The 21,455-nt window shown below is 35.0% G+C and overlaps 1 protein-coding gene and 1 long non-coding RNA gene across 4 annotated transcripts in view; one reads left to right on the top strand and one right to left on the bottom strand.

Moving 5' to 3' along the window:
• BRWD3 (bromodomain and WD repeat domain containing 3) overlaps positions 1-16,979 on the bottom strand; it is a 122,906-nt gene extending 105,927 nt beyond the window's left edge. For 2 of the 3 annotated variants that reach the window (XM_010995273.3, XM_031445623.2), the window contains exons 1-6: positions 16,718-16,978; positions 16,533-16,591; positions 16,300-16,329; positions 15,835-15,894; positions 5,406-5,556; positions 3,945-4,043 (exon numbers count right to left, since the gene is read on the bottom strand). In XM_010995273.3, the coding sequence (XP_010993575.1) occupies positions 3,945-4,043; positions 5,406-5,556; positions 15,835-15,894; positions 16,300-16,329; positions 16,533-16,591; positions 16,718-16,748 (430 nt within the window). In that variant the 5' untranslated portion in view covers positions 16,749-16,978. Of the gene's footprint in view, positions 1-3,944; positions 4,044-5,405; positions 5,557-15,834; positions 15,895-16,299; positions 16,330-16,532; positions 16,592-16,717 lie in introns of all 3 variants that reach the window. The other variant, XM_064483010.1, reaches the window with a different exon arrangement.
• On the top strand, positions 15,381-20,455 carry LOC116150769 (uncharacterized). Its single transcript, XR_004134515.2, has 4 exons — positions 15,381-15,742; positions 16,289-16,415; positions 16,552-16,731; positions 19,790-20,455. It is a non-coding gene; the product is annotated as an uncharacterized LOC116150769 (long non-coding RNA).
• Positions 20,456-21,455: the final 1,000 nt, after the last annotated feature.

Here is a 21,455-nt window from a genome sequence, read left to right as displayed (position 1 = left end):
AAATGAAATTCAATTACCAATTAAAAAAACCTCCCTACACATAAAAGTCCAGGACCAGACGGCTTCACCGGGGAATTCTACCAAACATATGAAGAAGAACTCATACCAGTCTTTCTCAAACTCTTTCAGAAGATTGAAAAGGAGGGAATCCTCCCAAATTCATTCTATGAAGCCACCATCACCCTGACACCAAAACCAGGCAAAGACACTACCAAAAAAGAGAATTACTGACCAATATAACTGATGAACATAGATGCCAAAATCCTCACCAAAATATTAGCAAATAGAATCCAACAGCACATAAAAAAGATTATACATCATGATCAAGTGGGGTTCATCGCAGGGACACAAGGGTGGTTCAACATATGCAAATCAATCAATGGAATACATCACATCAACAAGAGAAAGGACAAAAACCACATGATCATCTCAATCGATGCAGAAAAAGCATTTGATAAAATTCAACACCCATTTATGATAAAAACTCTCGCCAAAGTGGGTATAGAGGAAATATATCTCAACATAATAAAAGCTATATATGACAAACCTACAGCCATCATAGTACTCAACGGTGAAAAACTCAAACGCTTCCCACTAAAATCTGGGACAAGATAAGGATGCCCACTATCACCACTCCTATTCAACATAGTCTTGGAAGTCCTAGCCACAGCAATCAGGCAAGAGAGAGAAATAAAAGGGATCCAAATTGGAAAAGAAGAGGTAAAAGTGTCACTATATGTTGACGACATGTTACTATATATACAAGACCCTAAAAGGTCCACACAAAAACAGCTACAGCTGATTGAAGAATTCAGCAAGGTAGCAGGTTACAAGATTAATGTTCAAAATCAGTTGCATTTCTTTACACTAAAGATGAATCAACAGAAAAAGAAAGTAAAGAAACAATCCCCTTTAAAATAGCACCCAAAGTAATAAAATACCTAAGAATAAATCTAACCAAGGAGGTGAAAGAATTATACACAGAAAACTATAAACCACTGATGAAGGAAATTAAAGAAGACTTCAAAACATGGAAAGATACCCCATGCTCTTGGATTGGAAGAATCAACATTGTTAAAATAGTCACACTGCCCAAGGCAATCTACAGATTTAATGCAATTGCTATCAACTTACCCAGGACATATTTCACAGAACTAGAACAAATCATAGCAAAATGTATATGCAACCATCAAAGACCTAGAATTGCCAAAGCATTACTGAAGAAAAAGATAGAGGCTGGAGGAATAACTCTCCCAGACTTCAGACAATACTATAGAGCTACAGTCATCAAGACAACGTGGTATTGGTACAAAAATAGACATATAGACCAATGGAACAGAATAGAGAGTCCAGAAATGAACCCACAAACTTTTGGTCAATTAATCTTCGACAAAGGAGGCAAGAATATACAATGGAATAAAGACAGTCCCTTCAGGAAATGGTGCTGGGAAAACTGGACAGCAGCATGTACATCAATGAAACTAGAACACTCCCTTACATCATACACAAAAATAAACTCAAAATGGATCAAAGACTTAAATATAAGACAAGATACAATAAACCTCCTAGAAGAAAATATAGGCAAAACATTACGTGACATACATCTTACAAATGTTCTCCTAGAACAGTCTACTCAAGCAATAGAAATAAAAGCAAGAATAAACCAATGGGACCTAGTGAAACTTACAAGCTTCTGCACAGCAAAGGAAACCATAAGTAAAAGAAAACAACAACCTACGGAATGGGAGAACATTTTTGCAAATGATACCAACAAAGGTTTGATCTCCAGAATGGATAAGCAGCACATAGGACATAGTAAGAATAAAGCAAACAACCCAATCCAAAAATGGGCAGAAGACCTAAACAAGCAATTCTCCAAGGAAGAAATAGAAATGATCACTAGGCACATGAAAAAATGTTCAATATCACTAATTATCAGAGAAAAATCAAATCAAAACCAGCCAGAATGGCTATCATTCAAAAGTCCAGAAATGACAAATGCGGGAGACACTGTGGAGAATAGGGAATCCTCCTACACTGCTCCTGGGAATGCAGTTTGGTGTAGCCACTGTGGAAAACAGTATGGAGATTCCCTAAGACTAGGAAGAGCTTTACCATATGACCCAGGAATCCCGCTTCTGGGCATATATCCAGAAGGAACCCTACTTCAAAATGACATCCGCACCCCAATGTTCCTAGCAGCGCTATTTACAATAGCCAAGACATGGAAACAGCCTAAACGTCTATTAACAGATGACTGGATAAAGAAGAAGTGGTATATTTATACAATGGAATACTACTCAGCCATAAAAACTGTCAACATAATGCCATTTGCAGCAACATGGATGTTCCTGGAGAATGTCATTCTAAGTGAAGTATGCCAGAAAGAAAAAGAAAAATACCATATGAGATCATTCTTATGTGAAATCCAAAACAAACAAAACATAATTACAAAACAGAAACAGACTCATAGACATAGAATACAAACTTGTGGTTGCCAAGGGGGGGTGGGAAGGGACAGACAGTGATTTCACAATGTAGAATAGATAAACAAGATTATACTGTACAGCACAGGGAAATATATACAAGATTTTATGGTAGCTCACAGCGAAAAAAAATGTGACAATGAATATATACATGTTCATGTATAACTGAAAATTGTGCTCTACTGGAATTTGACACAACATTGTAAAATGACTACAACTCAAAAAAAAATGTAATGTTGATAGTGTAGCTAAAACTATTGTATCTTTTGAATGTAAATTAATGAATGAATAATAAAAACTATCTGAATTCAATTCAATAAATTATGAATAAAGCTTAAGGGAAAGTGAACGCCAGGAAATCCTGGATGGTAAACATACTACCTTGTAAATGAAAATAAAAGTTAAAAACACCATGTCCAATTAGAATTAACCTAGTAGTCTACATTTTCCAGTAATATCTATGCTATAGAAGAGTATTATTAGTAATATGTATCAAAGTAGCCAATTTTTCTTAATAACACTTATGAATATCAAAGATTTTATCTAAATATCATTTTAAATTATTTCTTGTCTAAATTTATTTAACCCCTTGGATAAATAAGTTCTATAAACTAATTATGTTAAATAGTAGCCCTTTAAAAATGTATTCTTATTTTTCAATTTGAATTTAAGGCATATTCTCTAGACAGTAGGCATTTATAATATAATTTTTTTAGAAAAATGAAAAATTAGGTAAACAGAGTGGCAGTTACTCATCTAGCTGCTTGGTTTTATGCATTGTTCATGGGAGTTAACGTTGGTATAAATGGTTTTGTTAGTTAGATCTCCTTGGGAACCACTAATAGTATTTCTTCATAATGGTCTGGCTAGAAATACCCCAGGTATAATACAAATAGGACATGTGAATTTCAGTAAACTACAAGTGGAAGGGTGATTTTTTTTGTTTTAAGAAATTTATTAAACATTTATTACATTATTATAAATTTGACAAGCAGATATAAGCAGAGTGTACTTTTGTTTCCTTCTGAAATCTATCTTTACATGGTTCCCTGTAAAATCTTTGAGCTCAGAACAGAAATATGTAAATAGACATCCATATGGTTAGAAACACCTAAAGTATATAAAAAAGTAAATGCTCTTGCTAAAAAGAAAGAAATAAAGAAAGAGTAAGGAAGGAAGGAGGGAGGGGGAGAGAGGAAAAAGGGAAGGGAGAGGAAGGAAAGGGAAAGGAAGAAAATGATTTTTTAAAAAAACAAGATCACCTTTTAAAAAATCATGATTATATTTGCTTTAAATAAAAATGCTTTAAAAAATCTGGACCAACCATGAAACACCTCAAGAATCTAAGCAGTTCGTTTATACTTCAAATTTAATTCTGGTACCTATTTTTGGCTTTATAATGAGTTCAGGATGAAACAAATCAAGAATATGTTTATAACTCACATGGACATTACTCACCCACATTGGGAGGTTTCACATAATTTACAGGTAGTTCTGGAGGTCTCCCTCTATGTAGAGCTGCAAAAGCAGACCCATTCCATAGTGTACTCTTACAGTCTATACAAAAAGATTCAAAAGTTAATCAAGGCATAGAACAATGCTTTTTCTTTTTTAACTGTACCTCAGAGGCAAATGTCTGTTTTCAATTCCATTTGTTAAAATATATTTTACCTATTAAAACCACAATAAACATAACATGCATATGTTTAAACATGTTATAATCTATATTATGATTGGTAAACATCAAAGCCTTAATATTATCATCAAGATATTTTATTTCTGTGCTGACCAAAACTAAAACTTTTATTATGCATATACTTGAATCTTATGTAACTATGTCATGGATTAATAAGGCTTTAAGTTTACATTAGTTCCCCATTTGAGCTTTAGATTTATACATGTCTGCTCATATAAAAGTATGTAAGCAAGGAAACAACTTCAGCACAAATATGTCAGGTAAAATTCAGAAACATTTATGTTTGGTGCATGCTCATGTTCTGGAGCGCCTGCCAGCTGTGCCATAACAGGTAACAACACTGCATATCAGATGATAACTGAGTATAAATAGTTGTATTTTTGTCTTTTGCATTTATGTCAAAAAATTCAAGCAAATATGAAATATTCCTAATAATTCAATTTTGAAATAAAAATACTCTACTACTCCCTTGAAAGGTTCCAAATTAACTGAACTGAAGAATGTCCTTAAATTTTAAAATGAGATATTTAAAAACTGATATTATTTAAGCACCTATTTATCTTTGTGAATTAGGAGTTAAAAAACATTATGCTAATAAAACATGGAAATAAACTGGTTGTTAAACCTGAAGTATTAAATTCACTAAGGGACATCCTTAGTGTCTAATTTCACATTTTTATGTTCATAAAACTCTTTCTATGTAATTTACATATTGGAGTTCCATCTAAAACTTTGGGGAAAATCTGTAAAAGACTGAAATATAGTGGAGTAGAGCAAGTGTTATTCAACACTGGATTGATACTTTTGTTTAAATATTTTCAATTATAAATATCTTTACATATCACAATTTTCATTTACCTGTTATGAAATATGCAATATAACTAGGATGATATCAAGACTCAAAGATTAGGGACATCAAAATGTAATGAAAGAATATTTTAGGCATTTATACTGAACTAATCAGAGCAGCGATCTGTTGAGATCTCTGTTCCACAGGATTACAATGAGATTTTATATTCTTTACCTCTACAGTATTCATTGTTTTACAGAAAAGGGCTCCATTTAGGACTCTAAAATATTTACTTGTACACTAGGAAAATAAAAACAAGATTGGCAAGGTGAGAAAAACCAGAAGAAAATTATTAGAAAAGCATGGGAACATTTATCTGACATAAAAATATAATGCTTTCTACTCCTTCCTCTAAAAACTGTAAAAATCTTACCTTTGGCGTCTCGTAACAGAGATTGCCGACCAACACCTAGTAATGTCTGTACCCCAGGAACACTCTGAGGGATCTCCTTATCTAGTAAAGGACCAATCCGCTCACAAATTTTAAGGAGGTAGTCTGGAGGAATGTGTGCATTGGCTGCCACCTAAAAAGCATAAATAAAATACAAGAAAACAAATTTGGTTTAAAACCATCAATCTAGTCCATTACCCAACTGTTCCATCATGTAACAAAGTACAATTTTAAAAATGCTATAAGAAAAATAACATTTTAAATATTTACTACTTCAATCACATTTAAGAAACAACTACAAAAATTAAGCACACTTAAACAAATAACATTTAAATGATATGACAGTTTAACTTACTTCTACATGTCTTGATTAAATCATTTATTTTGCTGTTAATCTTACGCAATAAGCATTATAAAACAGCAAAAATGAGCATGTCTAAAAACAAAGTACAAAGATGATGGGTAAATTCTACTCGTACTTGATCCATAGTGATGAACTGATCAATAATCAGAGAATCTAGATTCTATATAAATGATAAGAATGCAAACAAAAGGTATTACTTGCACCTAGGTCCCTGATTAACAGGACACATTTTCTTAATAAAGCAGAACTGTTTTTCCTAAAAAAGTTAACGGGCTACAAAAACGGTATCAGATTAATGATTATTTTAAAACACCATGTTTTAAACAACTAAACTATGTACTCAAATTCACTGCAACATTAACTCATTTTTAAAGCACACAAGTAAATTTCAGAAGATGGTTAACAAATACAGAAATGGATGAGACAATTATAAAACAAATCTGTTTTTCATTTTTTATCTAAGAGTTCAAGTTACTAATGTGTTTCATAAAACCTAATTATTAAAACAGTAAACAGAGTAAACGAGAATATTAAAAATCCTTAGATAAAAAGAGCATCCACAATCATCTTAACATAAGGTCCTGAAATTACTCACAGCTACATTTCCAATTTTTATAAGTACTATAGTAAATATATATACAGAGAGAGAAATACATATATGTGTGTGTGTGTATATATATAGATATATATCTACCATCACATAGGACAAGCATCAACATATTACCATCAAGTCAAGAACAAGATAACACAAAATAATTTTGTAAATCATCCTCAATGATCACCATGAGAAGAGACTTTTCTGTGTTCTCAATAAATATTTGTTCATTGAATCAATGAATAAATAAAAGCCAAAGTAAAGTCTATCTGTAAATAATATTATATGAATTCATACAGGAAAAATTTTAGATTTTCCTATCAGGGTGCCTTTTTTGTTTTCTTGGGAAACATGAAGAACTACAATCCAACATGTATTTAGCATTATGGGAATAAATGATTCTATTCTGATTTTTAAAAGTTATTTCCTGCCAATTAACTTTACAAGTCTCTGCAAAAAACAACTTTAATCTACCAAAATAATTGGGGCCTGAGCAACTGTTGTGATGCTCAGAAAGAATGGCAACTTAATCTGATTATTTTATATTTGCATCTACAAGGTTTAGCTTCTGGATTGGTATAAAGGATCAAGCAAATTCTTTCAGTTATTTCACACATATCTAGGTGTGTTTTCCAAGCAATTAACTACATAGACTATCTTTAAGTAAAATATACAGGTAATATTAAAGTCAAAGTAGCTGATGAGTCAATCTAAAAATGATTTTTTGCTGTCTACAGACATTGATATCCTAAAATCCTAGTGTGTAACTCATTCTCTCCACATTAGGGCATTTCCTAAATATACCTACATGCAAATATAGTTAGTACTCCTAAAAATATGTTACCTCAAAGAAAAAAGCCTTAAAATACTGCATATTAACATCTATAATAGCTTGTGCCATTTTTTCCCCCAACACTGTCTTGTATGAACTGGGCTTCTAATATCAGGCATTACTTTTCATCAAGTAAATGTTAATATGAAGGCTTCAACGCACAATGATAGTTGATGTCTTTAGTGGCGTTTTCTTTTTTATCAAGTTTCTTTTCTTTGTCTCATTACCATCTCAAGAGTTATTCACTTGTTACAAAACTCTAACTACCCTAGACATTGCAATATACCCACCAGTGTATAATCTAGAAAATGGGAGTTATCTAATGAATTTTTAGAATTACCCTCTTATAGAAAACCTGTCAGAACTATATCTTAAACTGACAACTTAAGCTACCCCCCACTCCGGCTACTTCATTTTATAAAAACAAGGATGTTTGATTTTCACCTAATTATATAGATTTTTTTATCAATGCCTCAGTAATAATTTAAAAACATAGAATCATTAATTAAGCAATTAAAACAAGGCTTATCTACTCTCAAATTCTCCCCCCTTGAAGGTCTATTAAAATTTGACTACAAAATAGTACTAGAGAAATAGATTCTAACACCACAATGGCAATAACAATACTTGTGAATTTGAACATGCCATTCTCTTTTAAACAACATTAACAAGTTTCCAGACTATATCAGCATGGTTCTTGCAGTAACAGTTTCTTCTAAATCAAACTTCAGGACTCATAGTGGTAGTTAATATTTACTTCAATCCATTTGTTTTGATTTAAGCTGGAATTTTTTACAGGTGATATTTTTAGGCATAAGAACTCTTATGTACCCTCAGTAGTTATATTTCTAAGTTTTTTTTTAAATTCTGTGTTAGAATTACATATGAATATAATGTAATATATAATAAAATGTAATATTCAATGTATTAAAAATATTCTACAAAATTCATGGCTCATTATAAGCTACTCTTATATAAGCTGTTCTTATTAAAACTCAAAATATTCTAATTTCAGTTATTTAACCAAATTTCTCTTTCTGGAATATGATGGCCAACAAGTAACATAAGTTCTTTGAGAGCTGCAAAAAAGCATTCTCTGAAAACAAAGTTCAGGTTTAATATAAACTTCTGTATTCTGTAAAACAGCTCTAAGGAGTTAAATTATAGAATCTTTGAACCAGAAGTATCCTTTACATATAATCAATTTAATTCCACATCTTACAGTAGGAAAAACAGATGCAGAGAAGTGAAGTCCAATGGTCTTCTGGGTCTCCCTGTCCACCGCTACTTCTATTAGGGCAGTTGAAAAATCATGAAGGTAATTAACACAAAGACTGCAAAAAAAAAAACTATAAATTTGAATAAACAGATAGAAATTAAATGAAACATAGATTATAAACCTTCTTAATAGGAAGACTGGCTGACCTAAAGAGCAAATCTAACAACTGAAATTATCACACTTCAGAATCATTATGACAACTGAGAAGACCAGAGAGCTGAGAGATGATCCTACTCATAATAATTAGTTAAAAGGAATCCAGCTGGGCACTGAATAAAATGCAAAAAGTACCTAATCTCAGGGGGCCAGGAGGCCTCTACCAAGAGATACATTTGAAATACTAATTTTCAGATAGCAATGACAGCATTTTTACCTAGGCCTTCTGAAATAATAGTATCAGACAAGTAACTGAAAAACAAAGAAAACAGAAATGTTTGCGTGTTTTGCTTTCTAATTAAAATCATAACTACACAGGTAAAATGAAGAATCAAACTGAGACCATATGCTGAAGAAGTAAAATGCAACATTTTATTCGAAATTTAAAATTTTTGCAGGGAGTGGGGTGGAATAGAAGCAGCATATACAAAAAGTTAGTCACATGACATTTTGATTTAGGGACAGAAAACAAAACAGATTTTGAAAAATAAAGCAAGGCTTTAAATACATCAAAATAAGTATAGTAGAAAAATAAGCTTGGTATTTTGAAGTCTAAAAGCCTGGATTACTCAGGCTCTAAAATTTACTAGCTGTTACTCCTTCTGGCAATGTGATACAGTAGAAAGGTCTTAGATTTGAATTTTTCCAGCATCCCCAGTTCCTACTTATGTGACCTGCAAAGTTAGTCTCTGAGCCTGTGCTTCCTCATCTATAAAATGGGGAGTAATGATAACCACCTCATATTATTTATAAAACAGAAACACAAGTCATTCACTGATGCATTCAGACATTTAAAATACAGGGATACAATGGAAAGATTAAACTGCTGTCTGGAAAACCCATAATCCCAGTGGGTTAAACAAACTTGTAGATAGAAACAAATCAAAGCTACAAGTGACCATAGATAAACAAGTTTCTTCTGTATAGCACAGGGAACTATATTCAGTATCTCATAGTAACCTATAATGAAAAAGAATATGAAAACGAATGTATGTATGTGTATGTATGACTGAAATATTATGCTGTACACCAGAAATTGAGACAACATTGTAAACTGACTATACCACAGTAATTTTTTTAATGCCACAATAATTAGAAGTCATTTCACATGCCTGGGAGTATAACAATAAAAGTTGGACATATTTAAACAAACAAACAAACAAAAGCTACCAGTGCCCAGAGGTTTAGTACAGAGAGCTAAGGAAGCAAAGTAGTACAGGGCCTAATTTATCCTGGGGGTAGAGGTTCATGTCCAGTTTCACACCTGAAGGCTAAGTGAAAGTTAACAAAACAGAGAAAAGGAAGGGAAGGCATTCCAGGCAGAGAGAAAGGCACCCCCACCCAGTAAACATATTTTGCACAGTGACTAGCACATAGTATCTCCTCAGTGTTTAAGATGCTCCTCTACAACATGAAAAAAATAATAAAAGTTTAAAAAAATAAAAAAAAAACTTTATCCAGAGTTTCATGATTTTGAAGAAAAATGCATATACTTGTACAAAAAAGAAAACAAAAAATAGTTTATTTTCTTTTTGACACTTTGCCATAAAATATAAATATCTGCAATAATCCAATAGTATATCTTTACAATTTGTGTTGAGTTTTTTTAATGTTCTAAATTTGAAGGAGAAAGGAAAAAAGAACTGGCAACAAAGGAAAAAAGGGGCCTTTCTACTGCAGTAATACCACTGATTAACAGGGTAGACTACAAAGTATTAAGACTTCCTATCACTTCTTTTGAAAATATAAATCATTGTTCATAGCATTTCTTTCTCTTTTTCTTAGTTTTAAGACTTCTTCAGGAATTAGACAGCCAGAGCAATCCACCCAGGGCTCAAGTATTCTCTGGGTTACATTGCCACAAGAAAGCACTACAAATACTATCCTTGAGGTTAGATGATATCAAGGCAAGAACAAGGGACCCACCCACATTCTAGAAGTTTCCCAGTAGAGAAAGGTCCAAAAAAAGAACTCCATACCAGCTAGCAGATTAGTAAACCTAAAAATATATATATATCATGAAATGATTCTAACAAAAGTTAAGAAAATTGAACAAATAATAACTAAGAGCCAGTTAATTATAAAGCACCATGGTAGACACTAAATGGTATAAGAAAACATCTTCAATAGGGTAATTTAAAATACCATAAATAAATTATCAATAATGTATAGAAATTAAGTTTAGGACAAGAGATCAATCAGAAGGGTTGAGAAACATTCACCTAATCCAAAGTCGTACTCTTTAACAGCTCTTTCTGAGATACCAATTTTCCTAAGACTAATGATAAATCTCCAAAAGGATTTTAATCATTGAAAGTATTTTCCTAGACCCAATGTGTGAAAAAAAAAAAAAAGCCAAGGATCAATCCAGATGAATAGCTAAAACTAACATATTACAGAAAGCAAGAGTGTACATGTGGCTCAAGCAATCCACAGTGAGAAATACGAGTTTTTAGACATTGATTGCTGTCTGCCATGATACCTATCAGCATTATATCCACACTGGGTCAAGCAGCATATGCTTTTTGGTTTCCCATGATGCACTGTGTTCTTCCTAACTATGGCTGTGTGTCCATGTAACAGTTAATAAATCACACATGCTTAAATTGCTTCCACACTTAGAGATGCAATAACCATGCTACCAGTACTCAAAGATCATTCTACAGTTTTAATAGACAATTTAAAGCTATTACTAGTAATTAGAGAACAAGAGCTGGGTAAGGTAAGAAAAAATACAGGTATGTCTGGAATTCAGTATTTTAAAGTAGCTGATGAGAAAAAAAAATAAAGTAGTTGGTAAGGATCAAATAAGATAATGTGACAACACTTTTAAACTCAAATATGTTATATGTAAATGTAAATTCTTATAATGACATATATCATCATAGATGTATTACTTTTAAGGATAGTAGTAAACGTACAATTTTGATAAAAATTTTTTTGAATAGCATAAAATTGCATCAAGTCTTTTGTATATGAAATGAAAGTAATACAATCTGTCACTCCAAATGTAAGCACTAATTGGTACTTTCAATTCTCTAGATGAAAACTGCTGAATAAATGTAAAAATATATACCATACCTAAAGATAATTATGTCTTTGATTGCATTTTAAGTTAGGATTCTCCATAAAATGATTCTAAAATCTTAAAACATCTTAATTTTTTCCAAGACACCATTTCAATATATAAAATGTGTACATTAACAAAAACTGTTCATTTAAACACAAACACACACACACACACACACACACACACACACACACACACACACACTCATTGCTCTGTTATCCCCAATAAAGCTCCAAGGAGGAAGCAAAAAGCCAAAAATTCAACAGGGTCACCACTAAATGAAAGGATACCTGTAATTATTTAAGTTATCTACCTTAAAGATGTATTGTAAGAAGCAAATCTAATTATTATGTTGTAAATAATAGTCAAGCAGAAATAAAGAAAAATGTTCAAAAGATCAAACTTCAAAAAAAATCACCCTGACTTCAAGTCTCTCCCTGTATCATTACTTAAAATTCTGAAAATTTAAATTTTTTTCTGAATGGCATAATCAAAAATATTACAGTTCAACATAAACTGACAAATATTTCTTGTACAGACTCATGTTTTTTTAAAAGGCACTTCAGATCTGGATATGTCAATACTTGGTTGCCAGTAGCTTTAACAAAAAAGCACCTACCCCTATGTTCCAAATTATAAGTAAAACATTACATCAGAATTAAATAAGGAAAAAGAGGGATTCCTAGACTAAGTAACAGTAGTAATGAAGTACTGAAGAAATCCAACTTACTACCTTTAATAGGCTTCTTAATAAATCAAGTTAAGCAGTATAGATGATTCAAGTGAAAGTTACATATATATGGACAGAAAAGCAGGATTTTTGTTTCAAATATGTGGTACACATGATTATGAAACTTCAGTATTTTGATATCCTTGTTTATACTCCTTCACCTCTTCATTATGCATTTGTATTCTTTCCTTTTTATACCTCAAGACATATTAAGTTTGAAGCGTTGCTATATAATTTAACATATAAGATTATACTACTTAAGTTTCAATCCTAAATGTGTAGCTAAAGCCAAGATCACACTGCATAAAGCCATTTTTATAACAGCACTTTAAAAAATACTTACTTCAAGAAAAAAACAACACCTCTCCCACAGGGAAGCCACTCAAAATCGGAAGTCAGATTTCAAATGATTTTTATCAACAATACAACTGATGAATCTAGCAATCAATCAAACACCCACACTCAGTTCTCAGCCACTACACTTCTTTGCCTTCTATTCAAATTCTCACTCAGTCCTGTCTCATCATCCCTTACAAAGAAATCTATATGTAGAGACTAGGTATATGACTTAAAATAATACCATATTATCAAAATGTAATATCCCTAGAAAAACTGGATCCCAGTGTGGAAAAATAAAAACCTAAGTGTACAATATAAAAATTAAACTAAAAACAAAAAGATACACTATCTATAGATTAACGTTCAAACAATAGAAGAAATTCTGTGTATATAAAAATTAAAAATATATAAGGAATTACAGAAACAATAAATTCAGTAGATAAAGATGAAAATCAAGTATATGTAGGGATGGGGAAGGGTATAGTTCAAGTGGTAGAGTGTATGCTTAGCATGCATGGGGTCCTGGGTTCAATCCCCAGTACTTCCTCTAAAAATAAATAATAAAACCTAAATACCTCCCTCCTGCAAAAAAAAAAAAAAACATATATGTAGAGATACACAAATGGATTAAGAACAATTAAAAAATAACTAGTAAAAGTTTAAGCCTCACTAATAATGGGGAAAAGAGCTAATTAAATCAACTAAGAACTATTTTCACCTATTAAAGCCACCAAAATATTTTTAAACAACTTTATTGTGGTATAATTCCTGCACAGTAAACTACACATATTTCAGATGTACAATTTGACGAATTTTGATAGATATCTACACCTATGAAACCACTACCACAATCAAGAGATAACTAAAATCAACTAAGAGCTAATTAAATCAACTAAGGACTACTTTCACTACTAAAGCCACCAAAAAATTTTAAAATATTTTAAAAATTAACTCTAAGTACCCAGACGGTGACATTATAAATTAGTACAATCTTCTGGAGAGCAATCTTACAATATAAAACAAAAGCTATAAAATGGATGGGACCCTTGACCTGATAACTCCACTTTAGAAATATAGTCCAGGAAAACAACTCAAAAAAAAAAAAAAAAAAGACAGAGAGAAAGCAGAAAGACTTAACTACGCAAAGATAGTAGTGAAAAACTGGAAGTAACTCAAATACTCAACTGGTAATAGAGTTCAACACACAGCAACTTAAATCTTTCCTTACCATTAAAATAACAATGACTATTTAAATACAGGTAAGTATATGTAAAAGTGTTAATACGAAAATATAAAGCTAAAGTGGATATTGATTATAATTACATGAAAATATGCCTTTACAATATAAGGAAAGGAAGTCTAATTAAACTGGGTTTTGTTTTGTTTCTTGTTTTTGTTTGTGTGTGTGTGGTTAGGAGACTATTTTTAATTATTTTCATGTTGATTTACTTTTTATCATTGTCAAGTTAATTTTTAAAAAGCTTTTTCCTTTTAAGTTTCCTTTCGCTACTTGCTTAAAATGGTCCACTCAGAGACAAAGAAATGTAAACAAAAACATTTTCAGTACACCTCTGTATAAAACTCTATCTTCAAAACCACATTACTCATAGTGTTAAAACATTGGTAGGCACTGTTGTTTTTGCCTTTTGGCAGAACTTCAGTGCAACAAAAAGTCTGACTAAAAATTAAATAAACTGGTAATACATGCAGTTTTTCAAAAATAATTTTTATCTGAGAACTTTTTACCATTAATAGTATAGATGGTGGAGTTCATCCTTATCACAATTATTATAGCATTTTCTGTGATTTACAGATATAAAATTTACTCAGATTTGGTAATAATTAGCCTGGCCTCATTATTGGAATTTAATACAAAGAGAAATATCAAGTGAACACCAAAGCAATTTAAATACTGTTTTGTTGAAAGCAAAATTTAAATCACTTTATTTGTATTTAGAGTCTACCATTCCCCTCCAACTTTCTTTAACTTCGTCTGATTTTTCTCCATTTGGAGCTTATTTGAAGGAAGGATAGCTGAATTTAGATTTTAGTAACATCAATCCTTTCTCCTTTTATTTCCTTCCAGTTCGCTGTGCCAATGGCTAACACAAGGGAACATCCTCCCAAAAATAAAAAGGATCACCTTTTTGTGTGTGTTAATGCTGAGCCAAAAGTGCGTTTACACTATAAATTATATTTGTAGGAGGAACAACACAGTCAATCCAATGCTTTTTGGTCCTCTACTAAAGTAGATCCTATTTTAAAATATGACCATCATTGTCTCCTTGTAAACCCAAAATCGTGTTTCATCAATTCTCAAAAAGGTCATAATCCATAGTTATTTTTTAGTGAAACTGTACCTGCACAAATGTGATTTGATAATAATTTGATGAGCTATTTCCTAGAATCTGAGATACACAACGATTATGCCTTTATTCCGTGGCGATTACCTAAACCCGGCAAATTTTGGAATTAGCTTGATGCTCCCTACTATTTTTAATTGTGTCGTTTTTCCCAGTCCTGGATCCGTCAACTCCCTTCCCGAACCCCCTCCGCCGTGCCGCACCCCCCACCCCCCGAAAAAAAAAAAAAAAAGACTAAGCCTGGCCTCAGTTCCCGTATTTCAAGCCAGGACCAACCAGAAACCAGTTTTCTTCCACTAATCCGGAACTCCGGGCTGTTACCAACGCTGTCATTGGCCAGCGTCAGTCCTTGGTACGTGCCCCAAGATAACCCCCTGGTTTCTCTCCCTTTTCCCCCTACAATGGGCCTTTCCCGATGTTTGTAACAAATTCATAATCCACAGTACGGCATCTCTGATAACCAACTCACATTCTTCAAAGTTTTCGGGTGGAAACAAACAAGGACGAGGGGAGGGCAAGGTACCCTTTCACCGACTCGCTGGGAGGGGGGAAGGGGCAGTTCTTTGCCTCAGCATCGAGCTCTAGAGCCGGGTAGGTTGAGGGGTAGGGGGCGGGTTGGGGGAACAAGGTGGGGAGGGAGTGGAGAAAGAGTTGGGTCAAGTTGAAATGAAAACTTTACTCACCAGATCCTCGAAGCTTCTTCGGTGCTCTCTCCCCTCCCAGTCTAAGCGGCGCGGAATAAGCTGGGGGCCGGAGAAAAGAAAGGGGGGGAAGCAAACGATAAAGGCCAAGCCTCTGCTCCCCATCAACCCGACCCAGCTTGTGTCCCTGTCCTCGACCCTTTGGCGTCTTTATTTCTCTTGGCCTGATAGCTGTTGTCTCAGAGCTAGACGAGTATGGGGGGAAGGAGGCCGAGGAGGAGGAAATCCTGAAAAACCACCTCCCACAGGCATAAAGAGGGGGCGAGTTAAGACCCCAGCGATATCCGCCCCTTTTGAGGAAAGAAGCCGGTTCACCCCTGTGACAACAGTTATGAGTGCCCAGATCCAAGCCTCTCTCCTGGCCCCTGCCCTCCGCCCCTGACTTACCCTCCCCTTCCTCCAGACTCACCCCAACCCTCCCCACCTCTTCCCGAAGGGACTCCGTACCTGATGCTCCTCCAGCTCCTGCACTAGCACCTGAGCAAAAGGGAAACACGGATATGAGGAGCTGCTCAGGCCATCAACCCATTCCTCCCTCCACAATTCGAACCCAGCCGCTGACGGTAGGTCTAGTCAAGGCCGGCCTTTCCCTCACCCTCAGCGGAACCGCACACCCCGCTGCCTCGATTTCCCCATTGGGACCATTCCCCAAGATTTCCAGATCTCCTTCTCCCTCTCACCTGAGCGGATTTGTTGCAGGGTCCGGATTGCAAGAATCTAGCGATCAGGTAATACAGCTCTAAGGAAGAAGGGGAAAAGGAGGTTGAGATGGAGGCAAAGAAGAGAAATAGAAGCTTTTTCAAAAGAAACTGACAGCCGTCGCGCTAAGCCCCCATCCCCTTAGCCCCCGGACACAGCTACCCACCGGCTTCGATCTGGGTAGGTGCCGCCGCCATCCTTTTCCCGAGGGGGTTTGGGGGCTTCGCTCCGGAGGGGCTGGCGGGCGCGGGTGGGGGCGCTGCCTCTATTGTGGTGAAGCCCCCATGCCCAGGAGTCCCGCCGCTTCCGCCGCACTTCTCGTCCCAGTTTCGGTCTCTCTCGGATTCATCGCATCACGTTTCGACCCATAGATATTCTAGCCCAAGAGCTGAGGAGGCGGAGGAGGAAGGAGAGGGAGAGAGAGAAGAGGAGGGAGGAGCCGAAGTGGCGGAGGGGTGGGCGGGGGCAAAGGAGGTGGAGAGAGGGGAGGGTAAAAACTGTAAGAGAAGCCTGCACCGCTCGTCGTTTGCCGCCAGAGGCACTAACGCAGCTGCCAGTTCGCAGCTCTCCTAGACGGCCGACGGTTGCCTAGCTACCGCTCCCGGAAGGAGGGGGAGGTGCTAACTGACGGCCGACGCTCTGGCAGCCGCCGTTGAACTCGGTGGTGAAGTTCCCTACTGTGAGCACCAGAGTCGGTTGCCCTTCCTGTGAGGGTAGTCGGGACCTTTCCTGTTGGGGACCTTCCTTTTCTGGAGTTATAGTGAGGAACATTTGAGGAGCCGACCTGATTCTGCTGCTTTCTTCGATTTCCTACCGACACCGAAGGGGGTTTGTTTCTTCGATCTCTTCCACCGAAAGGAGGCTAGCCGCTAGAGGATCTTGTGACTCAGGAAGAAAAAGAAGCCTTTACTTCGTTGTCACTAGCTTCTCTTTAAAATGATTTTGTACCAGATGAAAATACTGTGTACTTAGCGGTCCAGGGTGCAGGGCTCACGTTATTATAGAGAAAAACCAGTTCTAAAAACGTCCCCTGATTCTGATAAATATCTCAGGCGGAATTTGCTGTCAGACATGAAGCATTTTGTTTTTCCCCCTTCTGAAAGTTTAACACATGCCATAGCTGTCCCATTCCTGTAGGATAATTTTCAATTGTGTCTTCAAATACTGCCAAAGTGTTTTATGTTAGCCATGAATTTTTATGTATTACTGCATATCTGTATGCAAGGTAGTTTTCTACAGGTTGGGGCACCATTTGTTGTTTAATGTATAACCCCATACTCAGTACAGTACGGACTTTTAATATTTGGTAACTGAAATCTTAAGTGCTCAAAGGATTTTTAGAGTAGTTAACAGACGTATTGTAAATTTGGTCTCCTTTCCTACTTTCCCTTGCTTAGTAGCCTGTTCCCACCTCCAGCCTTGACCAAAAGAAGTAATTAATAGAAGCTGAACCTGATGAGACCAGAAATGCTGTTTAAGCTGTATGTTGAAATATTAAAATTTGAAGGTTCACCTTTTAAGGTTAGGGTTGGATTCTTAGAGATTTGATTTCTTCACTCAGAGCTCAGCCATTGACCACAGTGGGCCTAGAATTGCATTATGCTGTCATAAGTTTGGCCTAGGTTGGTTAGCTCTCACTGTAGGCATTATTTTCCCCTCAGAAAGAAATAACTACACAAGTTATGTGACTTGATAAGTCTATCTTTGGTCATTAGGCTGTAGTACTTGATAAAACAAATGACATTAACTGAAAAATATTAAATATTGAAAAGATCTATAAGCCCTGGATAACTCATTGCAAGTAGCTTAGCAAAACACACACTGAATATATTTTACAGATCGAGTATAATATGTACAGCAGTTAACATTAAACAATTACCATGCACTAATAAGCACTTTGCAACCGTTACCTCATTTAATCTTCATAAGACCCTAAGAGGTAGTTTGTATTGTTATCTGCATTTTACAAATGTTGAAAATGACTATATGACTTTGGACAACTCACTTAAACTCTGTAAACCTTATTCCTTATCTATAAAATATGAGTAATAGTACTTGCCATGCCCACTTCACAGGAATTGCTATAAAAGTCATGTGAATATATTTGTGTCATATTTCAAAAACTTTATAGGGCATTGTTATTCCAGTGATTGCTGCAGTATCAGTCTGGTGCAATCAGGAGAGAAAAGGTATACAGTAATTGAAATAAAGTTTAAGTTATAGAGTTATTAACAATAGCAGGAGATTGGCGTAATGAGGAACTACCTAGTAAGGCATAAAAAGAATTCAAAAGAATATAGGAATAAAAGACAATATATAATAGAATAGCAGATATAACAGCCACTACCCCCTGAGCTGAGACAGAGTAATCCCAATCCCTACTGCCCACTCAGGGCTAAGATCCATATCTTGTTGGAGAGGAAACAGCCAGCCGAGGCTCATTCAGTGACAGGAAAGGTGCTGTGGTACCTTGCAGGCAGAACTTGCTGAAACTCCAACCTCTGGAAGTTGCTGGAATTTTGCCCTTTGGAACTTTCTAGAAGCCTATCCTCTGGAATCAACCCTCTCGGGTACCTGGGAAATAGTTCACAGGGAAGTGTCTCACCAGAGGCACTTTACTACGGAACTGCCAGAGAGAGGGTACCAGGGGAAGCTGCTGGGTGCTACGCAAACCACGCACCACAGGAGCCAGGCAGTAGAGAAAGCCGCACAAGCAGCAGGAGCAGCCTACTCAGTAAGCACACCAGAAGCAGGAAGCAAAACCCTTTCTTCCTATACTGTATTTCAAGTTCCCTCTACTGACAAAGCTTCACTTCTTCCTGACCAAAGAAAAATATTTAAATGGCCCAGATCCATTTTCACAGAGCAGTCAATAAGGGAGAATTTAAAGATGATAAGCAACAAATCAATAACCTAGCACAACTTCCCTCCTGTTTTCTTGACTGTAATGACTATGATGATAAAAAGAAACTTATTAAAATGTGTATGTAAACATAAAAAAAAGTGTTCATTTGTTTCTCAGGATAAGCCTAATCTGAATTATTTTGTTGCATTTAAAATCTCCAGTTTTAACCCTGAGGCCAAGGGCTTAATTGGGAGGGGAAATAAATGTTTATAAACTAAAGCAAATATGAATTTACATAGAAAAAAAGCAGGGATGTTTACCTGATAGGTGTATAACAAATTACCACAAACTTGGTGACTTAAAATTTTTTAACAGAAATTTGTTTTGTTACAGTTCTGGAAGTCAGAAGTCTGAAGTCAGAATATCACCAGGCCAGAATCCCTCCAAAATCTCTGGTGGAGAATCCTTATTCCAGCTTTTGATGACTCCTGGCATGCCTGGAAATTACTAGAAATTGTGGTAGCCTAACTCAAATCTCTATCTCCATCTTCACATGGCCTTCTTCCTTATGTCCCTGTGTTAAATCTCCCTCTCCTTTTTCTTACAAGGACACCAGTCATTGGATTTTGGCCTTACCCCAAATCCAGAATGATCTCCTCTTGAGAACCTTAACTTAGTTACATCTACAAAGACTCTATTTTTAAATAGGGTCATATTCACAGGTACTGGGGGATAAGGCATGGACATATTTTTTTGGAAGAAGCATACTTAAACCCACTAAATCATTGTTTTATTTTGACTCATTTAAAGTCATATTTCAGTGGAGAATCAAGGTTGAAAATTTAACAGTTCTCTGTAGTACGGCCAAAAAAAGAAAAAAAGTAGGAAATTCTGAGATAAAGGGACAAAAATGGTAAATAAGATTAATATAACAAATTGTGTAAATAGTTTGTCTTTTTCTGTCTAGGTTCTTAAAATTTTTAAAAATTATATAATAAAATAATGTATTCCTGGATTCAAAATATATCACATTCATTATAATATGTTAATGTATTTTTTGAGGAGAAATTCATTTTTAATTCAATTAAAGAACTTTTTTCATCCTCACCTCATCAAATGCCCTTCTTTTTTTCCCCCATTTTTCAGTTTTATTAGGTAGAATTATTGCAGTTTGATTGCACATATACATTATATTTCATGTAAATACATACATACAATATACTGCATATTTCTTTTAGTTTACATATGTGTACTGATCATTATTTCTAAGAAAAGATTAGAGCTTTAGCTTTTTAAATTTATAGTTATCAAAGGAATAAAGCCAACTACAAAATAAGAATCCACAGAATGCAGTAATCCAATCATAAAGGGTAGTCAAATGTGCTTACACATATTCAAGAAATCAATCATCTAGGTTATAAATAATAAGTAGTTCATTTGTATCCTTATTTAAATTTTTTTTTTAGATTCCACATATAAGTGATATCATATGGTGTTTTTCTTTCTCTTTCTGGCCCACTTCACATAGAATGACAATCTTCAGGTCCATGCATGGTACTTCAAATGGAACTATTTTATTCTTTTTTAGAGCTGAGTAGTGTTCCATCAGATACGTGTACCACATGTTGTCTATCCAGTCATCTTTTGATGGACATTTGGGCTGTTTCCATGTATTGGCTATTGTAAACAGTGCTGCCATGAACATTGGGGTGCATATGTCTTTTTGATTTTTATTTTTCTCTGGGTATGTGACCAGGAGTGGAACTGCCAAATCACATGGTAAGTCTATTTTTGGCTTTTTGAGGAACCTCCATACCATCCTTCATAGTGGCTTAACAAATCCATGCTCCCAACAACAGTATAGAAGAGTTCCCTTTTCCCCACACCCTCTCCAGCATCTATAATTTGTAGACTTTTGAATGATGGCCAATCTGACTGGTGTGAGGTGATATCTCATTATAGTTTTTATCTGCATTTCTCTGACAATTAGCAATGCTGAGCATTTTCTCATGTGCCAAATGGTCATTTGTATGTCTTCATTGGAGAATTGCTTGTTTAG

This window comes from Camelus dromedarius, chromosome X (assembly GCF_036321535.1).
Source record: "Camelus dromedarius isolate mCamDro1 chromosome X, mCamDro1.pat, whole genome shotgun sequence".
In the NCBI taxonomy this organism is placed as follows: Eukaryota; Metazoa; Chordata; class Mammalia; order Artiodactyla; family Camelidae; genus Camelus; species Camelus dromedarius.
The sequence above is the reverse complement of the archived record's forward strand: the minus strand, read 5'-3'. Positions and strand labels throughout refer to the sequence as shown.